The sequence below is a fragment of the Panulirus ornatus genome, chromosome 18, assembly GCF_036320965.1.
Source record: "Panulirus ornatus isolate Po-2019 chromosome 18, ASM3632096v1, whole genome shotgun sequence".
In the NCBI taxonomy this organism is placed as follows: Eukaryota; Metazoa; Arthropoda; class Malacostraca; order Decapoda; family Palinuridae; genus Panulirus; species Panulirus ornatus.
The window spans coordinates 43,397,797-43,421,764 of record NC_092241.1 but is presented as its reverse complement, the minus strand read 5'-3'; the positions used below and the strand labels follow the sequence as shown (position 1 = coordinate 43,421,764).

At 41.4% G+C, this 23,968-nt stretch overlaps 1 protein-coding gene across 2 annotated transcripts in view; it reads left to right on the top strand.

The window, feature by feature from the left end:
* Positions 1–23,968, top strand: part of TyrRS-m (Tyrosine--tRNA ligase, mitochondrial) — a 196,533-nt gene that overhangs the window by 51,641 nt on the left and 120,924 nt on the right. For both annotated transcript variants that reach the window (XM_071673002.1, XM_071673004.1), the window contains exons 5-6: positions 15,024–15,080; positions 18,832–18,910. In XM_071673002.1, the coding sequence (XP_071529103.1) occupies positions 15,024–15,080; positions 18,832–18,910 (136 nt within the window). The remainder of the gene's footprint in view (positions 1–15,023; positions 15,081–18,831; positions 18,911–23,968) is intronic.

The window sequence follows — 23,968 nt, the reverse complement described above, 5'->3', positions numbered from 1 at the left end:
TTAGGTTCGGTTGCTCACCAATGTGAGACGAAGGGTATTCAAGTACTTAGTATATGAATAGTTCTTTCCTATTAGCCAGGCCCATAGCCTAGCAGTTAGCATTCCTGCCTCTTGCACAGGGTTCCCGGGTTTGATCCTGGTTGTTGGAGGTTTGTATGTTCTATGAAGGCGCGCATTCATATGCACTTTATTCATGTTCATATACCTCCGCATTGTACAGTTAGGTTTGGTAAAATGCTATCTGTTGGCTATGTGCACCTGTTGGGAAATAACCAGCGTAGACCCCGTCGCTCACCAATGTGAGACGAAGGGTATTCAAGTACTTAGTATTCGAATAGTTATTTCCTATTGGCAAGGCCCATAGCCTAGCTGTTAGCATTACCGCCTCTTGCACAGGGGTCCCGGGTTCGATCCTGGCTGTTGGAGGTTTGTATGTTCTTTGAAGGTGCATGTTCATATGCACTTTATTCATTTACATGTGTATATATGTATATGTCTGTGTATGTATATATATGTATGTATTGAAATGTATAGGTATGTATATGTGCATGTGTGGATGTATATGTATATACTTGTGTATGTGGGCAGGTTGGGCCATTCTTTCATCTGTTTCCTTGTGCTACCTCACTGACACGGGAGACAGCAACAAAGTGTAATAAATAAATAAATAAATTATTATTATTATTATTAGCATTATTATTATTATTTATTTTTATTCATATTTATTTTATGATACTATGTCACTGTCTCCTGCGTTTGTGAGGTAGCGCAAGGAAACAGATGAAAGAATGGCCCAACCCACCCACATACACATGTATATACATACACGTCCACACACGCACATATACATACCTATACCTCTCAACATATACATATATATATACACACACAGAGATATACATATATGCACATGTACATAATTCATACTGTCTGCCCTTATTCATTTCCATCGCCACCCCGCCACACATGAACTGACAACCCGCTCCCCCTGCATGTGCGCGAGGTAGCGCTAGGAAAAGACCACAAAGGCCACATTCATTCACACTCAGTCTCTAGCTGTCATGTATAATGCACCAAAACCAAAGCTCCCTTTCCACATTCAGGCCCGACAAATCTTTCCATGGTTTACCCCAGACGCTTCACATGCCCTGGTTCAATCCATTGACAAGGCGGTCGACCCTGATATACCACATCGTTCTAATTCACTCTATTCCTTTCACGCCTTTCACCCTCCTGCATGTTCAGGACCCGATCACTCAAAATCTTTTTCACTCCATCTTTCCACCTCCAATTTGGTCTCCTACTTCTCCTTGTTCCCTCCACCTCTGACACATATATCCTCTTTGTTGATCTTTTCTCACTCATTCTCTCCATGTGACCAAACCATTTCAAAACACCCTCTTCTGCCCTCTCAATCACACTCTTTTTATTATCACACATCTCTCTTACCCTTCATTACTTACTCGATCAAACCACCTCACACCACATATTGTCCTCAAACATCTCATTTCCAGCACATCTACCCTACTCCGCAGAACTCTATCTGTAGCCCACGCCTCGCAACCATATAACATTGTCAGAACCACTATTCCTTCAAACATACATTATTATTATCATTATACTTAATCGCCACCTCCTGTGTTAGCGAGGTAGTGCAGGGAAACAGACGAGGAATGACCCAAAACACCCAGTTACAGATATTTATGCATAAATGCTCATACACACACACACACACACACACACACACACACACACACACACACATGTACACATACATACACACACACATACATACATGAATTTCACCATATACATATACATACACAGACATATACACATATACACATGTACACGTTCATACGTGCTGCCTTCATCCATTCCTGTTGCCAACCCACCACATATTAAATAGCACCCCCCCCACAATCTAGTGAGGTAGCACCAGGAAAAGACAAAAAATGGCTACATTGGTTCACACTCAGTCTCTAGCTGTCATGTGTAATGCACCGAAACTACAGTGACCTTTCCACATCTAGGCCTCACAGACTTCCATGGTTTACGCCATACAATTCACATGCCCTGGTTCAGTCCATTGACAGTATGTCAACCCTGATATACATTGTTCCATTTCACTCTATTCCTTGCATGCCTGTCACCCTCCTGTATGTTCAGACCCCTATCGCTCAAAATCTTTTTCACTCCATCCTTCCACCTCCAATTTGGTATTCCACTTCTCCTTGTTCCCTTCACCTCTGACACATTTATTCTCTTTGTCAATCTTTCTTCACTCATTCTCTTCACATGTCCAAACCGTTTCAACACCCTCTTCTGCTCTCTCAACCACGCTCTTTTTATTACCACACATCTCTCTTACCCTTTCATTACTTACTTGATCAAACCACCTCACACTACGTATTGTCCTCAAACATCTCATTTCCAGCACATCCACCCTCCTCCATACAACCCTATCTATAGGCCATGTCTCGCAACCATATAAAATTGTTGGAACCACTGTTCCTTCAAACATACCCATCTTTGCTCTCTAAGATAATGTTCTCTCCTTCCACAAATTCTTCATCGCTCCCAGAACCCTCGCCTCCCCTCCCCCACCCTGTGACTGACTTCCACTTCCATGGTTCCATCTGCTGCTACATCCACTCCCAGATGTCTAAAACACTTCACTTCCTCCAATTTTTCTTCATTCAAACTTACATTCCAATTAACTTGTCCCTCCACCCTTCTTAAACTAATAACCTTGCTGTTATTCACATTTACTCTCAAGTTTCTCCTTTCACACACTTTTCCTAACTCAGTCACCCGTCTGCAGTTTCTCACCCGAATCAGCCACTAGAGCTATATCATTGGCCAACAACAACTGACTCACTTCCCAGGCCACAACAGACTGCATACTTGCCCCTCTCTCCAAAACTTGCATTTACCCCCCTAACCACCCCATTCATGAATGAATTAAACAACCATAGGGACATCACACACCCCTATCGCAAACCAGCATTCACTGGGAACCAATCACTCTCCTCTCTTCCTACTCGTACACATGCCTTACACCCTTGGTAAAAACTTTTCACTGCATCTAACAACTTACCTCCAACACCATATACTCTTAGTACCTTCCACAAAGCATCTCTATCAGCCCTATCATATGCCTTCTCCAGATCCATAAAGGCTACATACAGATCCCTCTGCTTTTCTAAGTATTTCTCACATACATTCCTCAAAGCAAATACCTGATCCACACATCCTCTCCCACTTTTGAAACCACATTGCTCTTCTCGAGTCTGATGCTTTGTACATGCGTTCATCCTCTCAATCAATACCCTCCCATATCATTTCCCTAGAATAATCAACAAACATATGCCTCTGTAGTTTGAGCACTCGCCTTCATCCCCTTTGCCTTTGTACGATGGCACTATGCATGCATTCTGCCAATCCTCAGGCACTTCACCATGATCCATTCATACACTGAATATCCTCATCAACCAGTCAACAAAACAGTCACCCCTTTTTTCAATAAATTCCACTGCAATATCATCCAAACCTGCCACCTTTCTGGATTTCATCTTCCACAAAGCTTTCACTGCCTCTTCTCTCTATACTAAACCATTCTCCCTGACCCTCTCACTTCACATACCACCCCGACCAAAACGCCCTACGTCTGCCACGCTATCATCAAACACATTAAACAAACCTTCAAAATATTCACTCCATCTCTTCACTTTATCACTACCTGTTATTACTTCACCACTTGCCCTCTTCACTGATGTTCCCATCTGTTCTTTTGTCTTACACACATTATATACTTCCTTCCAAACCATCTTTTTATCCTCCCTAAAATTTAATGATTCTCTCTCACCCCAACTCTCATTTGCCCTCTTTTTCACCACTTGCACCTTTCTCTTGACCTCCTCCTGCACATATACACACATACATCTCAACATATGCACATATACATCCACAAACATTTACATATATACACATGTACATGTTCATACTTGCTTGCCTTCATCCATTCATGGTGCTACTGTGCCCCACAGGAAACAGCATCGCTACCCCCTGCTTCAGTGAAGTAGCGCCAGGAGAACAGACAAAAAAAAAAGGCCACATTTGTTCACACTCAGTCTAGCTTTCATGTGTAATGCACCGAAACCACAGCTCCCTATCCAGGCCTCACAGACTTTTGCTTGGTTTACCTCAGATATTTCACATGCCCTGGTTCAGACCATTGATAACATGTCTACTCTGGTAGACATGCTACCAATTCACTCTATTCCGTGCACGCCTGTCACCCTCCTGTATGTTCAGTCCCCGATCGCTCAAAATCTTTTTCACTCCATCCTTCCACCTCCAGTTTGGTCTCCCACTTCTTGTTCCCTCCTCCTCTGACACATATATCCTCTTTGTCAACCTTTCCTCACTCAATCTCTCCATATGTCCAAACCATTTCATCACACCCTCTTCTGCTCTCTCAACCACTCTTTTTATTACCACACACATCTCTTACCTTTTCATGACTTGCTCAATCAAACCACCTCACACCACATATTGTCCTTATGCATTTAATTTCCAACACATCCACCCTCCTCTGTACAGCCCTATTTACAGCCCATGTCTTGCAACTATATGATATTGGTGGAACTACTATTCCTTCAAACATACCCAGTTTTGCTCTCCGAGATAACATTCTATCCATCCACACATTCTTCATCGCTCCCAGAACCTTCGCCCCCTCCCATACCCTCTGACTCACTTCCGCTTCCATGGTTCCATCCACTGCTAAGTCCACTCCCAGATATCTTAAAGACTTCACTTCCTCCAGTTTTTCTCCATTCAAACTTACATCCTAACTTGTCCCTCAACCCTCCTGAACCTAATAATCTTGCTCTTATTCACATTTACTCTCAACATTATGCTTTCACACACTTTTCCATACTCAGTCACCAACTTCTGCAGTTTCTCACTCAAACCAGCCACCAATGCTGTATCATCTGTGAACAGCTTACTTCCCAGGCCCTCTCATCCCCAAGAGACTGCATACTCCCCCCTCTCTCCAATACTTTTGTCTTTACTTCCCTAACCACCCCATCCACAGACAAATTAAACAACCATTGGGACATCATACACCCCTGCTGCAGACCAACCTTCACTGGGAACCAGTCACCCTCCTCTCTTCCTACTGTTACACATGCCTTACATCCTTGGTAAAAGCTTTTCACTGCTTTTAGCAACGTACCTCCCACACCATATACTTTTAAGATCTTCCACAAAGCATCTTTATCTACCCTATCATATGCCTTCTCCAGATCCATAAATGTTTCGTACAAATCCATCAGTTTTTCAAAGCATATCACACAATCTTCAAAGCAAACACATGACCCACTCATCCTCTACCACTTCTGAAACCATACCTTTCTTCCCCAGTCTGTTGCCCTGCACATGCCTTCACCCCTTCAAACAATACCCTTCCATTCAATTTCCCAGGAATTCTCAAGAGACTTATGCCTCTGTAGTTTGAACACACCTTTATCCCCTTTGCCTTTGTACTATACATGCATTCTGTCAAACCTCAGGCACTCCACTGTGATCCATGCATACATTTAATATCCTTACCAACCAATCATATAAGGCACGTGTATGAGTAGGAAGAGAAGAAAGCGATTGGTTTCCAGTGAATGTTGGATTGTGGCAGGGGTGTGTGATGTCTCCATGGTTGTTTGATTTGTTTATGGATGGGGTTGTTAGGGAGGTGAATGCAAGTTTTGGAGAGAGGGGCAAGTATGCAGTCTGATGTGGATGAGAGGGCTTGGGAAGTGAGTCAGTTGTTGTTCGCTGATGATACAGCGCTGGTGGGTGATTCAGTTGAGAAACTGCAGAAGTTGGTGACTGAGTTTGGGAAAGTGTGTGAAAGAAGAAAGCTGAGAGTGAATGTGAATAAGAGCAAGGTTTTTAGGTTCAATAGGGTTGAGGGACAAGTAGATTGGGAGGTAAGTTTGAATGGAGAAAAACTGGAGGAAGTGAAGTGTTTTAGATATCTGGGAGTGGATTTAGCAGTGGATAGAACCATGGAAGTGGAAGTGAGTCACAGGGTGGGGGAGGGGTGAAGGTTCTGGGAGCATTGAAGAATGTGTGGAAGGCGAGAACATTATCTCAGAACAGAAATGGGTATGTTTGAAGGAATAGTAGGTCCAACAATGTTATATGGTTGCGAGGCATGGGGTATAGATAGGGTTGTGTGGAGGAGGGTGCATTTGTTGGAAATGAAATGTTGGAGGACAATACGCGCTGTGAGGTGGTTTGATCAAGTAAGTAATGAAAGGGTAAGAGAGATGTGTGGTAATGAAAAGAGTGTGGTAGAGAGAGCAGAAAAGGGTGTATTGAAATGGTTTGGTCACATGGAGAGAATGAGTGAGGAAAGATTGACAAAGAGGATATATGTGTCATAGGGAGGGAACAAGGAGAAGTGGGAGACCAAATTGGAGGTAGAAGGATGGAATGAAAAAGATTTTGAGCGACTGGGGCCTGAACATACAGGAGGGTGAAAGGAGTGCAAGGATTAGAGTGAATTGGAACTATGTGGTATACAGGGTTGGACGTGCTGTCAGTGGATTGAACCAGGGCATGTGAAGTGCCGGGTAAACCATGGAAAGTTGTGTGGGGCCTGAATGTGGAAAGGGAGCTGTGATTTTGGTATATTACACATGACAGCTAGAGTTTCAGTGAGATGAAATGTGGCCTTTGTTGACTATTCATGTGTGACGGGGTGGTGACGGGAATGGATGAAGGCAGCAAGTATGAATATACCCTATCCCTTGACTATTCATGTGTGACGGGGTGGTGACGGGAATGGATGAAGGCAGCAAGTATGAATATACCCTATCCCTGGGGATAGGGGAGAAAGAATACTTCCCACACATTCCTCACGTGTCATAGAAGGCGACTAAAGGGGATGGGAGCGGGGACCCAGAAACCCTCCCCTCCTTGTATTTTAACTTTCTGAAAGGGGAAACAGAAGAAGGAGTCACGCGGGGAGTGCTCATCCTCCTCGAAGGCTCAGATTGGGGTGTCTAAATGTGTGTGGATGTAACCAAGATGAGAAAAAAAGAGAGATAGGTAGTGTGTTTGAGGAAAGGAACCTGGATGTTTTGGCTCTGAGTGAAACGAATGTCAAGGGTAAAGGGGAAGAGTGGTTTGGGAATGTCTTGGGAGTAAAGTCAGGGGTTAGTTATAGGACAAGGGCAAGGGAAGGAGTAGCACTACTCCTGAGACAGGTGCTGTGGGAGTATGTGATAGAGTGTAAGAAAGTAAATTCTAGATTGATGTGGGTAAAACTGAAAGTTGATGGAGAGAGATGGGTGATTATTGGTGCATATGCACCTGGGCATGAGAAGAAAGATCATGAGAGGAAAGTGTTTTGGGAGCAGCTGAATGAGTGTGTTAGTGGTTTTGATGCACAAGACCAGGCTATAGTGATGGGTGATTTGAATGCAAAGGTGAGTAATGTGGCAGTTGAGGGAATAATTGGTATACATGGGGTGTTCAGTGTTGTAAATGGAAATGGTGAAGAGTTTGTAGATTTATGTGCTGAAAAAGGACTGGTGATTGGGAATACCTGGTTTAAAAAGCGAGATATACATAAGTATACGTATGTAAGTAGGAGAGATGGCAAGAGAGCGTTATTGGATTACATGTTAATTGATAGGCGCGCGAAAGAGAGACTTTTGGATGTTAATGTGCTGAGAGGTGCAACTGGAGGGATGTCTGATCATTATCTTATGGAGGCAAAGGTGAAGATTTGTAGGGGTTTTCAGAAAAGAAGAGAGAATGTTGGGGTGAAGAGAGTGGTGAGAGTAAGTGAGCTTGGGAAGGAGACTTGTGTGAGGAAGTACCTGGAGAGACTGAGTACAGAATGGAAAAAGGTGAGAACAAAGGAGGTAAGGGGAGTGGGGAAGGAATGGGATGTATTTAGGGAAGCAGTGATGGCTTGCGCAAAAGATGCTTGTGACATGAGAAGCGTGGGAGGTGGGTTGATTAGAAAGGGTAGTGAGTGGTGGGATGAAGAAGTAAGATTATTAGTGAAAGAGAAGAGAGAGGCATTTGGACGATTTTTGCAGGGAAAAAATGCAAATGAGTGGGAGATGTATAAAAGAAAGAGGCAGGAGGTCAAGAGAAAGGTGCAAGAGGTGAAAAAGAGGGCAAATGAGAGTTGGGGTGAGAGAGTATCATTAAATTTTAGGGAGAATAAAAAGATGTTCTGGAAGGAGGTAAATAAAGTGCGTAAGACAAGGGAGCAAATGGGAACTTCAGTGAAGGGGGCTATTAGGGAGGTGATAGAAAGTAGTGGTGATGTGAGAAGGATGTGGAGTGAGTATTAAACAACCATGGAGACATCACACACCCCTGCCACAAACCTACATTCACTGAGAACCAATCACTTTCCTCTCTTCCTACATGTGCACATGCCTTACATCCTCGATAAAAACTTTTCACTGCTTCTAACAACTTGCCTCTCACACCATATATTCTTAGTACCTTCCACAGAGCATCTCTATCAACTCTATCATATGCCTTCTCCAGATCCATAAATGCTACATACAAATCCATTTGCTTTTCTAAGTATTTCTCACAAACATTCTTCAAAGCAAACACCTGATCCACACATCCTCTACCACTTCTGAAACCACACTGCTCTTCCCCAATCTGATGCTCTGTACATGCCTTCACCCTCTCAATCAATACCCTCCCATATAATTTACTAGGAATACTCAACAAACATATACCTCTGTAATTTGAGCACTCACTCTTATCCCCTTTGCCTTTGTACAATGGCACTATGCAAGCATTCCGCCAATCCTCAGGTACCTCACCATGAATTATACATACATTAAATAACCTTACCAACCACTCAACAATACAGTCACCACCTTTTTTAATAAATTCCGCTGCAATACCATTCAAACCTGCTGCCTTGCCGGCTTTCATCTTCCGCAAAGCTTTTACTACCTCTTCTCTGTTTACGAAATCATTTTCCCTAACCCTCTCACTTTGCACACCACCTCGACCAAAACACCCTATATCTGCCACTCTATCATCAAAAACATTCAACAAACCTTCAAAATACTCACTCCATCTTCTCACATCACCACTACTTGTTATCACCTCCCCATTAGCTCCCTTCACTGAAGTTCCCATTTGCTCCCTTGTCTTACGCACTTTATTTACCTCCTTCCAGAACATCTTTTTATTCTCCCTAAAATTTAATGATACTCTCTCACCCCAACTCTCATTTGCTCTCTTTTCAACCTCTTGTACCTTTTTCTTGACCTCTTGTCTCTTTCTTTTATACATCTCCCACTCATTTGCATTTTTTCCCTGCAAAAATTGTCCAAATGCCTCTCTCTTCTCTTTTACTAATAATCTTACTTCTTCATCCCACCACTCACTACCCTTTCTAATCAACCCACCTCCCACGCTTCTCATGCCACAAGCATCTTTTGCGCAAGCCATCACTGCTTCCCTAAATACATCCCATTCCTCCCCCACTCCCCTTACCTCCTTTGTTCTCACCTTTTTCCATTCTGTACTCAGTCTCTCTTGGTACTTCCTCACACAAGTCTCCTTCCCAAGCTCACCTACTCTCACCACCCTCTTCACCCCAACATTCTCTCTTCTTTTCTGAAAATCCCTACAAATCTTCACCTTCGCCTCCACAAGATAATGATCAGACATCCCTCCAGTTGCACCTCTCAGCACATTAACATCCAAAAGTCTCTCTTTCACGCGCCTGTCAATTAACACGTAATCCAATAACGCTCTCTGGCCATCTCTCCTACTTACATACGTATACTTATGTATATCTCGCTTTTTAAACCAGGTATTCCCAATCACCAGTCCTTTTTCAGCACATAAATCTACAAACTCTTCACCATTTCCATTTACAACACTGAACACCCCATGTATACCAATTATTCCCTCAACTGCCACATTACTCACCTTTGCATTCAAATCACCCATTACTATAACCCGGTCTTGTGCATCAAAACCACTAACACACTCATTCAGCTGCTCCCAAAACACTTGCCTCTCATGATCTTTCTTCTCATGCCCAGGTGCATATGCACCAATAATCACCCATCTCTCTCCATCAACTTTCAGTTTTACCCATATTAATCTAGAATTTACTTTCTTACATTCTATCACATACTCCCACAACTCCTGTTTCAGGAGTAGTGCTACTCCTTCCCTTGCTCTTGTCCTCTCACTAACCCCTGACTTTACTCCCAAGACATTCCCAAACCACTCTTCCCCATTACCCTTGAGCTTCGTTTCACTCAGAGTCAACACATCCAGGTTCCTTTCCTCAAACATACTACCTATCTCTCCCATTCGTTGACACTCAGTCTCCAGCTGTCATGTAATAATGCCCGAAACCACAGCTCCCTTTCCACATACAGGCCCCACAGAACTTTCCATGGTTTACCCCAGACGCTTTACATGCCTGATTCAATCCATTGACAGCACGTCGACCCCGGTATACCACATCGATCCAATCCACTCTATTCCTTGCCCGCCTTTCACCTCCCTGCATGTTCAGGCCCCGATCACTCAAAATCTTTTTCACTCCATCTTTCCACCTCCAATTTGGTCTCCCACTTCTCCTCGTTCCCTCCACCTCCGACACATATATCCTCTTGGTCAATCTTTCCTCACTCATTCTCTCCATGTGCCCAAACCATTTCAAAACACCCTCTTCTGCTCCTTCAACCATGCTCTTTTTATTTTCACACATCTCTCTTACCCTTATATTACTTACTTGATCAAGCCACCTCACACCACATATTGTCCTCAAACATCTCATTTCCAGCACATCCTCCCTCCTGCACACAACTCTATCCATAGCCCACGCCTCGCAACCATTCAACATTGTTGGAACCACTATTCCTTCAAACATACCCATTTTTGCTTTCTGAGATAATGTTCTTGACTTCCAAACATTCTTCAAGGCTCCAAGGATTTTTGCCCCCTCCCCCACCCTATGATTCACTTCTGCTTCCATGGTTCCATCTGCTGCCAGATCTACCCCCAGATATCTAAAACACTTTAGTTCCTCCAGTTTTTCTCCATTCAAACTTACCTCCCAATTGACTTGACCCTCAGCCCTACTGTACCTAATAACCTTGCTCTTATTCACATTTACTCTTAACTTTCTTCTTTCACACACTTTACCAAACTCAGTCACCAGCTTCTGCAGTTTCTCACATCAGCTGATGATAACCTAATACCTAATAACCTTGCTCTTATTCACATTTACTCTTAACTTTCTTCTTTCACACACTTTACCAAACTCAGTCACCAGCTTCTGCTGGTGACTGAGTTTGGTAAAGTGTGTGAAAGAAGAAAGTTAAGAGTAAATGTGAATAAGAGCAAGGTTATTAGGTACAGTAGGGTTGAGGGTCAAGTCAATTGGGAGGTGAGTTTGAATGGAGAAAAACTGGAGGAAGTGAAGTGTTTTAGATATCTGGGAGTGGATCTGGCAGCGGATGGAACCATGGAAGCGGAAGTGGATCATAGGGTGGGGGAGGGGGCGAAAATTCTGGGATGCTTGAAGAATGTGTGGAAGTCGAGAACATTATCTCGGAAAGCAAAAATGGGTATGTTTGAAGGAATAGTGGTTCCAACAATGCTGTATGGTTGCGAGGCGTGGGCTATGGATAGAGATGTGCGCAGGAGGATGGATGTGCTGGAAATGAGATGTTTGAGGACAATGTGTGGTGTGAGGTGGTTTGATCGAGTAAGTAACGTAAGGGTAAGAGAGATGTGTGGAAATAAAAAGAGCGTGGTCGAGAGAGCAGAAGAGGGTGTTTTGAAATGGTTTGGGCACATGGAGAGAATGAGTGAGGAGAGATTGACCAAGAGGATATATGTGTCGGAGGTGGAGGGAACGAGGAGAAGAGGGAGACCAAATTGGAGGTGGAAAGATGGAGTGAAAAAGATTTTGTGTGATCGGGGCCTGAACATGCAGGAGGGTGAAAGGAGGGCAAGAAATAGAGTGAATTGGAGTCATGTGGTATACAGGGGTTGTCGTGCTGTCAGTGGATTGAAGCAAGGCATGTGAAGCGTCTGGGGTAAACCATGGAAAGCTGTGTAGGTATGTATATTTGCGTGTGTGGACGTGTGTATGTACATGTGTATGGGGGGGGGTTGGGCCATTTCTTTCGTCTGTTTCCTTGCGCTACCTCGCAAACGCGGGAGACAGCGACAAAGTATAAAAAAAAAAAAAAAAAAAAAAAAAATATATATATATATATATATGTTTGTGTATGTATGTGTATGTGTATGTTGAAATGTATAGCTATGTATATGTGCATGTGTGAACATTTATGTATATACATGTGTATGTGGGTGAGTTGGGCCATCTTTTCATTTTTTTCCTTGCTCTACCTCCTCGCTAATGCAGGAGACAGCGACTAAGTATAAAGAAAAAAGCAATCAACAACACAGTCACCCCCTTACTTAATAGATTTTACTGCTGTGCCATCCAAACCCTCTGCCTTGCCAGATTTCATCTTCCTGAAAGCTTTCAGTACCTCTTCTCTCTTAACCAAACCATTCTCCCTAACCCTCTCACTTCGCACATCACCCCGACCAAAAACACCCTGCATCTGCCACTCTCTCATCAAACACATTCTACAAACCTTCAAAATACTCACTCCATCTCACCTCCCCACCTTTCCCCCTTCACCAATGTTCCCCTTTGTTCTCTTGTTTTATGCACATTATTTACCTCCTTCCAAAACATCTTTTTATTCTCCTAAAAGTTTAATGATACTCTTTCACCCCAATTTTCAGTTGCCATCTTTTTCAACCCTTTCACCTTCCTCTTGACCTCCTGCTGCTTTCTTTTTTATGTCTCTCAGTCATTTGCACTCCTTCCTTGTAAGTATTGTCCAAATGACTTTTCTCTTTCACTAACAAATTTACTCACTCACTACCCTTTCTCATCTGCCCATCCCCCCAAATGCATCTTTTGCAAATGCCATCACTGCTTCCCTAAATACATCCCATTTCTCACCCACTCCCCTCACTGCATTTGCTCTCACCTTTTGCCATTCTACACTCAATCTCTCCTGATATCAAGTCTTCTTTCCAAGCTCACGTACTCTCACCAGTTTTCTCTCCATCTTCTCTTCATTTTTGAAAACCTACAAATCTTCACCTTCACCTCTAAAAGATAGTGATCAGACATCCCAACAGCTACCCTCTCAGAACATTAACATCCAAGAGTCTCTCTTTTACATGCCCAATTAACATGTAATCTAATAATGCCCTTTGACCATCTCTCCGATTCGCATAAGTATACTTTTGTATATCTCTTTTTAAACCAGGTATTCCCAATTACCAGTCTTTTTTCGGCACACAAATCCACAAGCTCTTCCTCATTTCTCTTTACAACACTGAATACCCCATGTACACCAATTAAGCCCTTAACTGCCACATTACTCACCTTCGCATTTAAATCACCCTTTGCTAATACCCGGCCCCTTACATTAAAGCTGCTGACATACTCACTCAAGCTGCTACCAAAACACTTGTCTTTCATGATCTTTCTTCTCATGACCAGGTGCATAAGAACCAGTAGTCACCCTTCTCTTCATCTTCTTTCAGTTTTACCCACATCAATCTAGAATTTACTTTCTTACACTCTATCACACACTCTCATAACTCCTGCTTCAATAGCGCTACTCCTCCCTTTGCTCTTGTCCTCTCACCAACCCTTGACTTTACTTCCAAGACTTTTCCAAACCACTCATCCCCTTTACCCTTGAGCTTCATTTCACTCAGAGCCAGAACACCGTGGTTTCTTTCCTCAAACATACTACCTATCTCTTCTTTTTTATCAAGGTTACATCCACATACATTCAGACACCCCAATCTGAGCCTTCGAGGAGGATGAGCATACCCTGCTTGATTCCTTCTTCTGTTTCCACTTTTAGAAATTGAAGTACAAGAAGGGGAGAGTCTCCAGCCCCCTCGCTTCTGTCCCCTTTAGTCACCTTCTATGACACGGCTTTAGGGAAAAATCATATGTAACAGAGATCTGTTCGAGAGTGAGGTCGATTTTAGGTGAAAGGAAAGGCTGGGTTTATATTTGTTATGCCAGAAAGCATATGACACTGTACCACATGAGAGGCCGATTAAGAAGCTGGACCACCAGGCAGGAATAAGAGGGAAACTTCTTCAATAGCATTACTGGACTATGTCTACAATTGGTTACGCTAAGTGAAAGCCACCAGCAGTTAGAGTGTATCATCATTGTTCATAAAGGAGTACATTCTTGTAAAAGAACTTTTCACTCATAAGAGTCCATACTTTCCCTACTATTGAGTCATGTGTAACCTTTAAGCTGTAGAATCCCTGTGAAAGAGGTCCTTGGGTTATTTGATAAGTTTAGATTAATCACACCCTCACCAGCCTGTATTCCTGAGTATAAAATATTTTATCCTTTTTTACTGAATCTCATTGTTGAAGAAGAGTGGTTGGCTATACAATGTTTGATGAAGAAATGTATGTAATTGTTTAGCCATTAGGTTATTGACATATTCACTGCTTGTTTGTGCTGAGAAATAGAATTATACAAAGTGAAAAGACAGATGCAGGACATGATGGATTGTTATAGATAAACAGATTTTTTTGAGTTTCTCATGTTATTTCTCTGTTTATGTTTTGAGTTTCTGAAGTCAATTTAATGTTTATGTTTTGAATTTCTCAGGTTAATTCTCTGTTTATGTTTCGTAATTTTTAATGTGTTGTTATCATAAAAACAGCTAGGTTTATATCTTAGCTATGGAATAAGAAGTTAAAATAAAGTATCACTAAATTTTTCTGTAAAGACTTCATCATCTGTTGATCACTTAAGCAAGATACCATGAATAGGTAGTAAATAAGTCTTTGATATTATTGTGCCCTGGTAGGTTATAATTCCTGTTCTGTACATATTGTCTCAAATCTTTCAGGCTCTCCAAGCATATGACTGGCTGTACCTCCATAACAAATTCAATTGCACACTTCAGGTACAGTATTATGCTTTATCTCCAACACTACAGGTATCATGAGCATCAGCCATCTAGTTTCGTGTGTAAATTTCAGTTAAGAAATTATTTATTAAAATGCTGAACATGAATGTTCTCTTGCAAAGATCCTAAAGAATTTGCAGTCATGTCCTAGTCCTATAATGATTCTTAGGCCTGATGCATACTGTATCTCTGCTCCTAGTCTGCTTGCAGTTCGTTCTCACTCTGGTTAAATATTATTACATGTATTTCAGTGGGGGCATGCACACTGTCACTCACAGTTTGCTCTCGCTCTGATCACGCCCAAGCAATGGTCATCCAAAAGACATTTCCATCCTTTGCTATGAGCCCCAAGAAACCAACCATGTGGGATTATGAAAGAATTTGTTTTCATCATCAATCAGATGAGGATAGAGGGTGTGAAATTCCCCCTCAATTTTCCTCTCCTCCAACATTGGATGGAAGCAGCCAAGTTTTCCGCTTCCTATTTTGTTTGTTTGTTTCTTCTTCTTTTTCCAGGCTATGGCTATCATAGCCGACTCAGATGAAGAAAAATCCATCTCCCACTGCCAGATGCATAGACACGAGACAGCCTGCGACAGGTGTGGACTGGGATGACCATTGCTTGAGTGTGAGTGTACCATGAGCAGAGCGGGAGCAGAGCTATAGTGTGCATCAGGCCTTAATTTCCTGTAGTATCTCTCCTCTTAGTTTATGATGTCATTCCAGAAACCTGTATATACTTATTGAGATGAGTTAGTATTACATTCATTTTTATTTCCTTTTCTATCTTTAAACATGACATTCAGACGTAAGAGAGCTGATCCACATTCATATTTCTTTAATTTCATAGCTCCTGAATTAGGTTTCCTTTCCATCCTTTTGAATCTCAATTTTTCAAGTTGTATAGAAAATGTCTTGAACCTTGTAATCTGGAAGATATTGTTATAACAGTGAAAAAGATAAATCTTTTCAAAAGTATATTTTGTTTGTCAGTTTCACTCTGAAAGTTTGTAAAACTTTTGAAGATGCTTTGTCAAAATGTGCTTAAAAGAGTGGCAGTAAGGCTTGAGTTTAAATTGAGTTGCCATAACACATTTTTTTATCATTTCTTTTTATTGCACTAAAAAAATTATTATTGATTATTTTCTTGTCTTATCATATGTGTTAAATTCTTGTGTTAATCATTGTGATTCATTGATCATTTTTTCTTAACAGCAAAATCTATGAACATTTATGAAATAACCAGCTACACCAGTCAGACACAGTGTCATTGATGTCAGGCAGACACTGGCATCACTTCCTCCACTTTTGCTAGAAGCATATTCCTTATCTTGGTCAACTCTTATTGCTTGAAGAATCATTGTCAATAAAATTGATCTCCACATGAACTGAAGAGAGATCATCATCTTTGAGTAATTCAGGATCATCTGCTTGGGTTTCTGAATGCACCAAAAAACATTCACTTTCCTTCTCAAAAAACTCAGAAGAATGTCCTGTCCTTAGGATGGCCAGAGGATGACTAACTATGATGTTAAAATATGTGCACTGCCATTGTGGAAGCCACCAAGGCTTGGCAGGTGGGCCTGAAATAGAGGCATGAAACTCAGTACATAGATTTACATACAGAGTTGTCAGGCTCATGGAAATATCATCAAGAGTTATGGGGTTAAACATTTTCCTTGCCCATCTCACCATATCACCTGTATTCTAGATTGTCTCCACCTAGCTGTGACATTGATTTCCCAAGTTCACCAAGCTAATATCACCTGATCCTTATGGGTCAAGTCAAAGGCCATGTTCGTACACCCCTCATCATCACTGCACCCTCATCCTTCTACACCCTTGACCCTATTGGCCTTTGCTTGACCTTCATGGGTTAAGTCAAAAGCCAGTAGGTGTATAATGAATATTCTGTTAACTCGACAAGATGCATCTTCACAAAAATGGTTTTACTCACACCAGCCTTAAATGTAACCTTATTGAGTCAAGTCAAAGGCCATCTTTGCCACTTCCTTACCTTCAGCCCACTCTTAAGGTCATGTCAAAGGCCATTTTTCGTGCATCTTCATCCTTACTGTACCCTTAACATCATCATCCTTTGAAGTGACCCTCATGAGTCAGGTGAAAGGCCTGTTGGAGTTTAGTGAAGATGCTTTTAACCTGACTTGTAAGTCAGGTCATACTTCTTCACTGTATTTGACCACTAAGGATCAGCTTGAAAACCAAAAATGATATAGAAAATGTGCATTTGACCTGAATTTTATGAATCAGGTCAAAAGCATCGTCAGTATACCAGGGTTTGACCTGCTAGCTTTTGACTTGACTCATTAGGGTCAGGTCAAAGGCCATATTCTCTACACCATAGGTGTAAACCTTTCTCTTATAGACCAGGTCAAAAGCTGGGAAACATAATGAAGATGTATATGGCTGGATCAGATCATTTCAAACACATTTTCATTGTCCTGGGTCACATTGTTGACACCTGGCAAGAAAAAAAGAAACAGCAAAAATTTTACAGTATTTTTTTGCTTCTGGTAAAGTCAAATTTGTTGCTTTGTTTTATGGTCTTCAATAATAAGATAAGTTAATAAAATGAAGCTTTACAGGCAAAATTGAGAGAAGGAAATATATGGACTATCATGAAATGAAAGGCTGAAAGCACTTGAACTACATTGCTTAAAGAGAAGAGGATGGTAATTTATGCATGGTAACAGATTGGAAAAAATTAGAATTTTACTAGAACTATTTGGTTCATGGTAGGGAGAAACAAATAGTCAGATCAACAAGATTCTTTGGAATTCATAAAAAGACAACATTTGAAATTATTTGAAAAGGTAATGAAAAAGATAGAGTTCTAAGTTTTGCCAGATGGAGTAAAAAAAAAAAAAAAGATGGTTTTAAAGGAAGAATATACATATGGCAAAATATTGGTTCTAAACGAACCTAAGATTGACTGCTATGCAGTATGTGTTGTCATATGACTATCATTTATGGCCAATGCCATACTCAAGCCCTGCCTCATCACTGATTATCATCATAGATACTCAAAAGTAGATAGGTTTTCTAACTCTCTCAGTAAGGTTATATGCTACCCACTTTTATTCATTGTAGTGATGTCAGCTAGCCCATTCACAAGAAAGGGATGCTGGAGGAAACACAGCCATGCTCTAGGCTGGTGAATTATGTCACACATTGGGAATTTCTTGGGTTCCATCTTTCTCACAGCATCTGCCATTCTGGCAGAAAAACCAACTTATGCTTCAAAATTAATTTTTTGAGTAATCTTTTATGACGCACAAGGATATCACCAAACACCAAATCACATCAGACAAGTTCTTTTGGGGGTCATGTGTCTTGCATGGGTCTTGTTTCTTCATGAACCTGTAACAAATGTAATGATTTTCATGCTTTCCATTGTCAAATTTGCAACTCGATCTGGTCATACTTTTTTCCTTTATTTTTTAGGAAATGCGTTTTGAAATTAATTATTCATTACTGGACATATCCTCTTTATGTCAATAGTTTTTTCCCAGTGAGTACTCAAACCTAATTCTGTAATGACTCTTTTCTTCAGGTAAATTCATAAAACAGTTACTAACCTTTTCTGCAATGTTTTTTCTCAATTGTGTTTTCTTTCTTTCTCATTTTATCTTAATCTTTAACTGCCACATTACTTGCATTCACATTTAAATTGCCCATCACTAGATAATTTAACTGTTGTAAATAACATGTATGAGCTTTATTTCAGATAGGAGGCAGTGACCAAATGGGAAATATACATACGGGTTATCAGCTAATCAGTCGAGTGAATAAAACATCAGTCACGGGCAAGTGCTTATTTTTTGATGTTTATTTTTGTGTGAAGTCTTTCATATTTATTGTCTGTGGATTTGTATGCATGAAGACATTGAAGCAATGATTATGATTGTTATAAAATAAAGTGAAGTGCATATCCATATTTTATTAGCTTTTGTAATTACCATTGTGTACTGCACAAGTAACGAGTTTTACACTGGTGGGGCTCCATCTTTTTAATCATCTTCACTTTCATTCATTTTTTTTGGTTTTCTGTACATTCCACTGTTACTGCTTCGTAATTCAATTTATTCCATTCATTCACTGGTATTATCTTTAAAAGTACTTCTTTACTTCTTTACATCCTTTCCGTGGTGTAGCAGTTAGTGTTTCTGACCTTACATTCATGGGTCAGCCATGGTCAAGCACAAGGTTCAAATCCTGGTTGCAGCAGTTAGTCCACAGTCAACCCAAGGTGTTCATACACCCTTAAGGGTTGGTCTATAAACTGGTTACCTGGCTCAGGATAGGTTATATATATTGTTTTCATACTTGATTGCTGTTTCCCACATTAGTAAAGTTGCACCAGGAAACTGACAGAGATAGACACATCCACTCATATACACATATGTGTACAATACACACATACACATAAATATATGTGAACAGAGAAGATTAGTGAAAGCATTGTGGAAGATGAAAGCCGGCAAGGCGGCAGGTTTGGATGATATTGCTGTGGAATTTATTAGAATAAGGTGGTGACTATTGTTTACTGGTTGGTAAGGATATTCAATGTATGTATGATTCATGGTGAAGTGCCTGAGGATTGGCAGAATGCATGCATAGCGCCAATGTACAAAGGCAAAGGGGATAAAGGTGAGTGTTCAAATTACAGAGGTATAAGTTTGTATTGATTGAGAAGATAAAGGCATATACAGAGCATCAGACTGGGGAAGAGCAGTGTGGTTTCAGAAAGGGTAGAGGATGTGTGGATCAGGTGTTTGCTTTGAAGAATGTATGTGAGAAATACTTACAAAAACAGATGGATTTGTATGTAGCATTTATGGACCTGGAGAAGGCATACAATAAAGTTGATAGAGATGCTTTTTGGAAGGTATTAAGGTAAGTTGCTCGAAGCAGTGAAAAGTTTTTAGCAAGGATGTAAGGTATGTGTACAAGTAGGAAGAGAAGAAAGTGATTGGTTCCAAGTGAATGTCAGTTTGCGGTTGGGGTGCATGATGTCTCCATGATTGTTAATTTGTTTATGGATGAGGTTGTTAGGGAGGTGAATGCAAGAGTTTGGGAGAGAGGGGCAAGTATGCAGTCTGTTATAGATGAGAGGGCTTGGGAAGTGAGTCAGTTGTTGTTCGCTGATGATACAGCACTGGTTGCTGATTCGGGTGAGAAACTGCAGAGGTTGGTGACTGAGTTTGATAACGTGTGAAAGAAGAAAGCTGAGAGCAAATGTGAATAAGAGCAAGGAGATTAGGTTCAGTAGGGTTAAGGGACTAGTTAATTGGGAGGTAAGTATGAATGGAGAAAAACTGGAGGAAGTGAAGTGTCTAGACATCTAGGAGTGGATTTAGCAGAGGATGGAACCATGGAAGTGGAAGTGAGTCACAGGGTGGGGTAGGTGGTGAAGATTTTTAGGAACGTTGAAGAATGTATGGAAGGCGAGAACATTATCTCAGAGAGCCAAAATGGGTATGTTTGAAGGAATATTGGATCCAACAGTGTTATATGGTTGCAAATATGGGCTATAGATAGGGTTGTACAGAGGAGAATGGATGTGTTGGAAGTGAAATGTTTGACGACAATATTTGGTGTGAGGTGGTTTGATCGAGTAAGTAATGAAAGGGTAAGAGAGATGTGTGGTAATGAAAAGAGTGTGGTTGAGAGAGCAGAAGAAGGTGTATGGAAATGGTTTCGTCACATGGAGCGAATGAGTGAGGAAAGATTGAAATAGAGGATATATGTGTCTGTGGTAGAGGGAATGAGGAGAAGTGGGAGACCAAATTGGAGGTGGAAGGATGGAGTGGAAAAGATTTTAAGGAATTGGGGTCTGAACATACAGGAGGGTGAAAGGCGTGCAAGGAATAGAGTGAATTGGAACGATGTGGTGTACCGGGGTTGGGTCGATTTGTTGTCAATGGATTGAACCAGGGCATGTGAAGCGTCTGGGGTAAATCATGGAAAGTTTTGTGAGGCCTGTATGTGGAAAGGGAGCTGTGGTTTCGGTGCCATCACACATGACAGCTAGAGACTGATTGTGAATGAATGTGGCCGTTGTTGTCTTTTCCTAGGGCTACCTTGCACATACGGGAATGGGAGTGCTATTTCATGTGTGGCAGGGTGGCTATAGGAATGGATGAAGGCAGCAAGTATCAATATGTACATGTGTATATATGTATATGTTTGTGTATGTATACATTGAAATATATAGGTATGTATATGTGCATGTGTGGGCGTCTATGTATATACATGTGTATGTGGGTGGGTTTTAGCTTTTCATTCGTCTGTTTCCTTACGCTACCTCAATAATGTGGGAGAGAGCGATTCAGTGTAATAATGAAAAAAAAATTATATATATATATTTTATTTATTATTTATTTATTTTCCTTTGTCGCGGTCTCACACGTTAGGGAGGTAGCGCAAGGAAACAGACGAAAGAATGGCCCAACCCATCCACACACACATGTATATACATACCTATACATCTCAACGTATACATATATATACACACACAGACATATACATATATAAACATATACATAATTCATAATGTCTGCCTTTATTCATTCCCATCGCCACCCCGCCACACATGAAATAACAACCCCCTCCCCACTCATGTGCACAAGGTAGCGCTAGGAAAAGACAACAAAGGCCACGTTCGTTCACACTCAGTCTCTACCTGTCACGTAATAATGCACCAAAACCACAGCTCCCTTTCCAAATCCAGGCTCCACAGAACTTTCCATTGTTTACCCCAGACGCTCACATGCTCTGGTTCAATCCATTGACAGCACGTCGACCCCGGTATACCACTTTGTTCCAATTCACTCAATTCCTTGCACACCTTTCACCCTCCTGCATGTTCAGGCCGCTATCACTCAAAATCTTTTTCAATCCATCTTTCCACCTCCAATTTGGTCTCCCACTTCTCTTTCCGCCACCTCTGACACATATATCCTCTTGGTCACTCTTTCCTCACTCATTCTCTCCATGTGACCAAACTATATCAGAACACCCTCTTCTGCTCTCTCAACCACACTTTTTTTTATTACCACACATCTCTCTTACTCTATTATTACTTACTCGATCAAACCACCTCACACCACACATTGTCCTCAAAAATCTTATTTCCAGCACATCCACCCTCATCCGCACAACTCTATCCATAGCCCACGCCTTGCAACCATATAACACTGTCAGAACCCCTATTCCTTCAAACATACCCATTTTTGCTTTCCGAGATAATGTTCTCGACTTCCACACATTCTTCAACGCTCCCAGAACTTTCGCCCCCTCCCCCACCCTATGATTCACTTCCGCTTCCATGGTTCCATCCACTGCCAAATCCACTCCCAGATATCTAAAACACTTTACTTCCTCCAGTTTTTCTCCATTCAAACTTACCTCTCAATTGACTTGACCCTCAACCCTACTGTACCTGATAACCTTGCTCTTATTCACATTTACTCTTAACTTTCTTCTTTCACACACTTTCCCAAACTCAGTCACCAGCTTCTGCAGTTTTTCACATGAATCAGCCACCAGCGCTTTATCATCAGCGAACAACAACTGACTCACTTCCCAAGCTCTCTCATCCACAACAGACTTCATACTTAACCCTCTTTCCAAAACGCTTGCATTCACCTCCCTAACAACCCCATCCATAAACAAATTCAACAACCATGGAGACATCACACACCCCTGCTGCAAACCAACATTCACTGAGAACCAATCACTTTCCTCTCTTCCTACACGTACACATGCCTTACATCCTCGATAAAAACTTTTCACTGCTTATAACAACTTGCCTCCCACACCATATATTCTTAAAACCTTCCACAGAGCATCTCTATCAACTCTATCATATGCCTTCTCCAGATCCATAAATGCTACATACAAATCCATTTGTTTTTCTAAGTATTTCTCACATACATTCTTCAAAGCAAACACCTGATTCACGCATCCTCTACCACTTCTGAAACCACACTGCTCTTCCCCAATCTGATGCTCTGTACATGCCTTCACCTGCTCAATCAATACCCTCCCATATAATTTACCAGGAATACTCAACAAACTTATACCTCTGTGATTTGAGCACTCACTCTTATCCCCTTTGCCTTTGTACAATGGCACTATGCACGCATTCCACCAATCCTCAGGTACGTCACCATGAATTATACAGACATTGAATAACCTTACCAACCAGTCAACAATACAGTCACCCCCTTTTTTAATAAATTCCACTGCAATACCATTCAAACCTGCTGCCTTGCCGGCTTTCATCTTCCGCAAAGCTTTTACTACCTCTTCTATGTTTGCCAAATCATTTTCACTAACCCTCTCACTTTGCACACCACCTCGACCAAAACACCCTATATCTGCCACTCTATCATCAAACACACTCAACAAACCTTCAAAATACTCACTCCATCTCCTTCTCACATCACCACTACTTGTTATCACCTCCCCATTAGCCCCCTTCACTGAAGTTCCCATTTGCTCCCTTGTCTTACGCACTTTATTTACCTCCTTCCAGAACATCTTTTTATTCTCCCTAAAATTTAATGATACTCTCTCACCCCAACTATCATTTGCCCTCTTTTTCACCTCTTGTACCTTTCTCTTGACCTCTTGTCTCTTTCTTTTATACATCTCTCACTCATTTGCATTTTTTCCCTGCAAAAATCGTCCAAGTGCCTCTCTCTTCTTTTTCACTAATAATCTTACTTCTTCATCCCACCACTCACTACCCTTTCTAATCAACCCACCTCCCACGCTTCTCATGCCACAAGCATCTTTTGTGCAAGCCATCACTGCTTCCCTAAATACATCCCATTCCTCCCCCACTCCCCTTACCT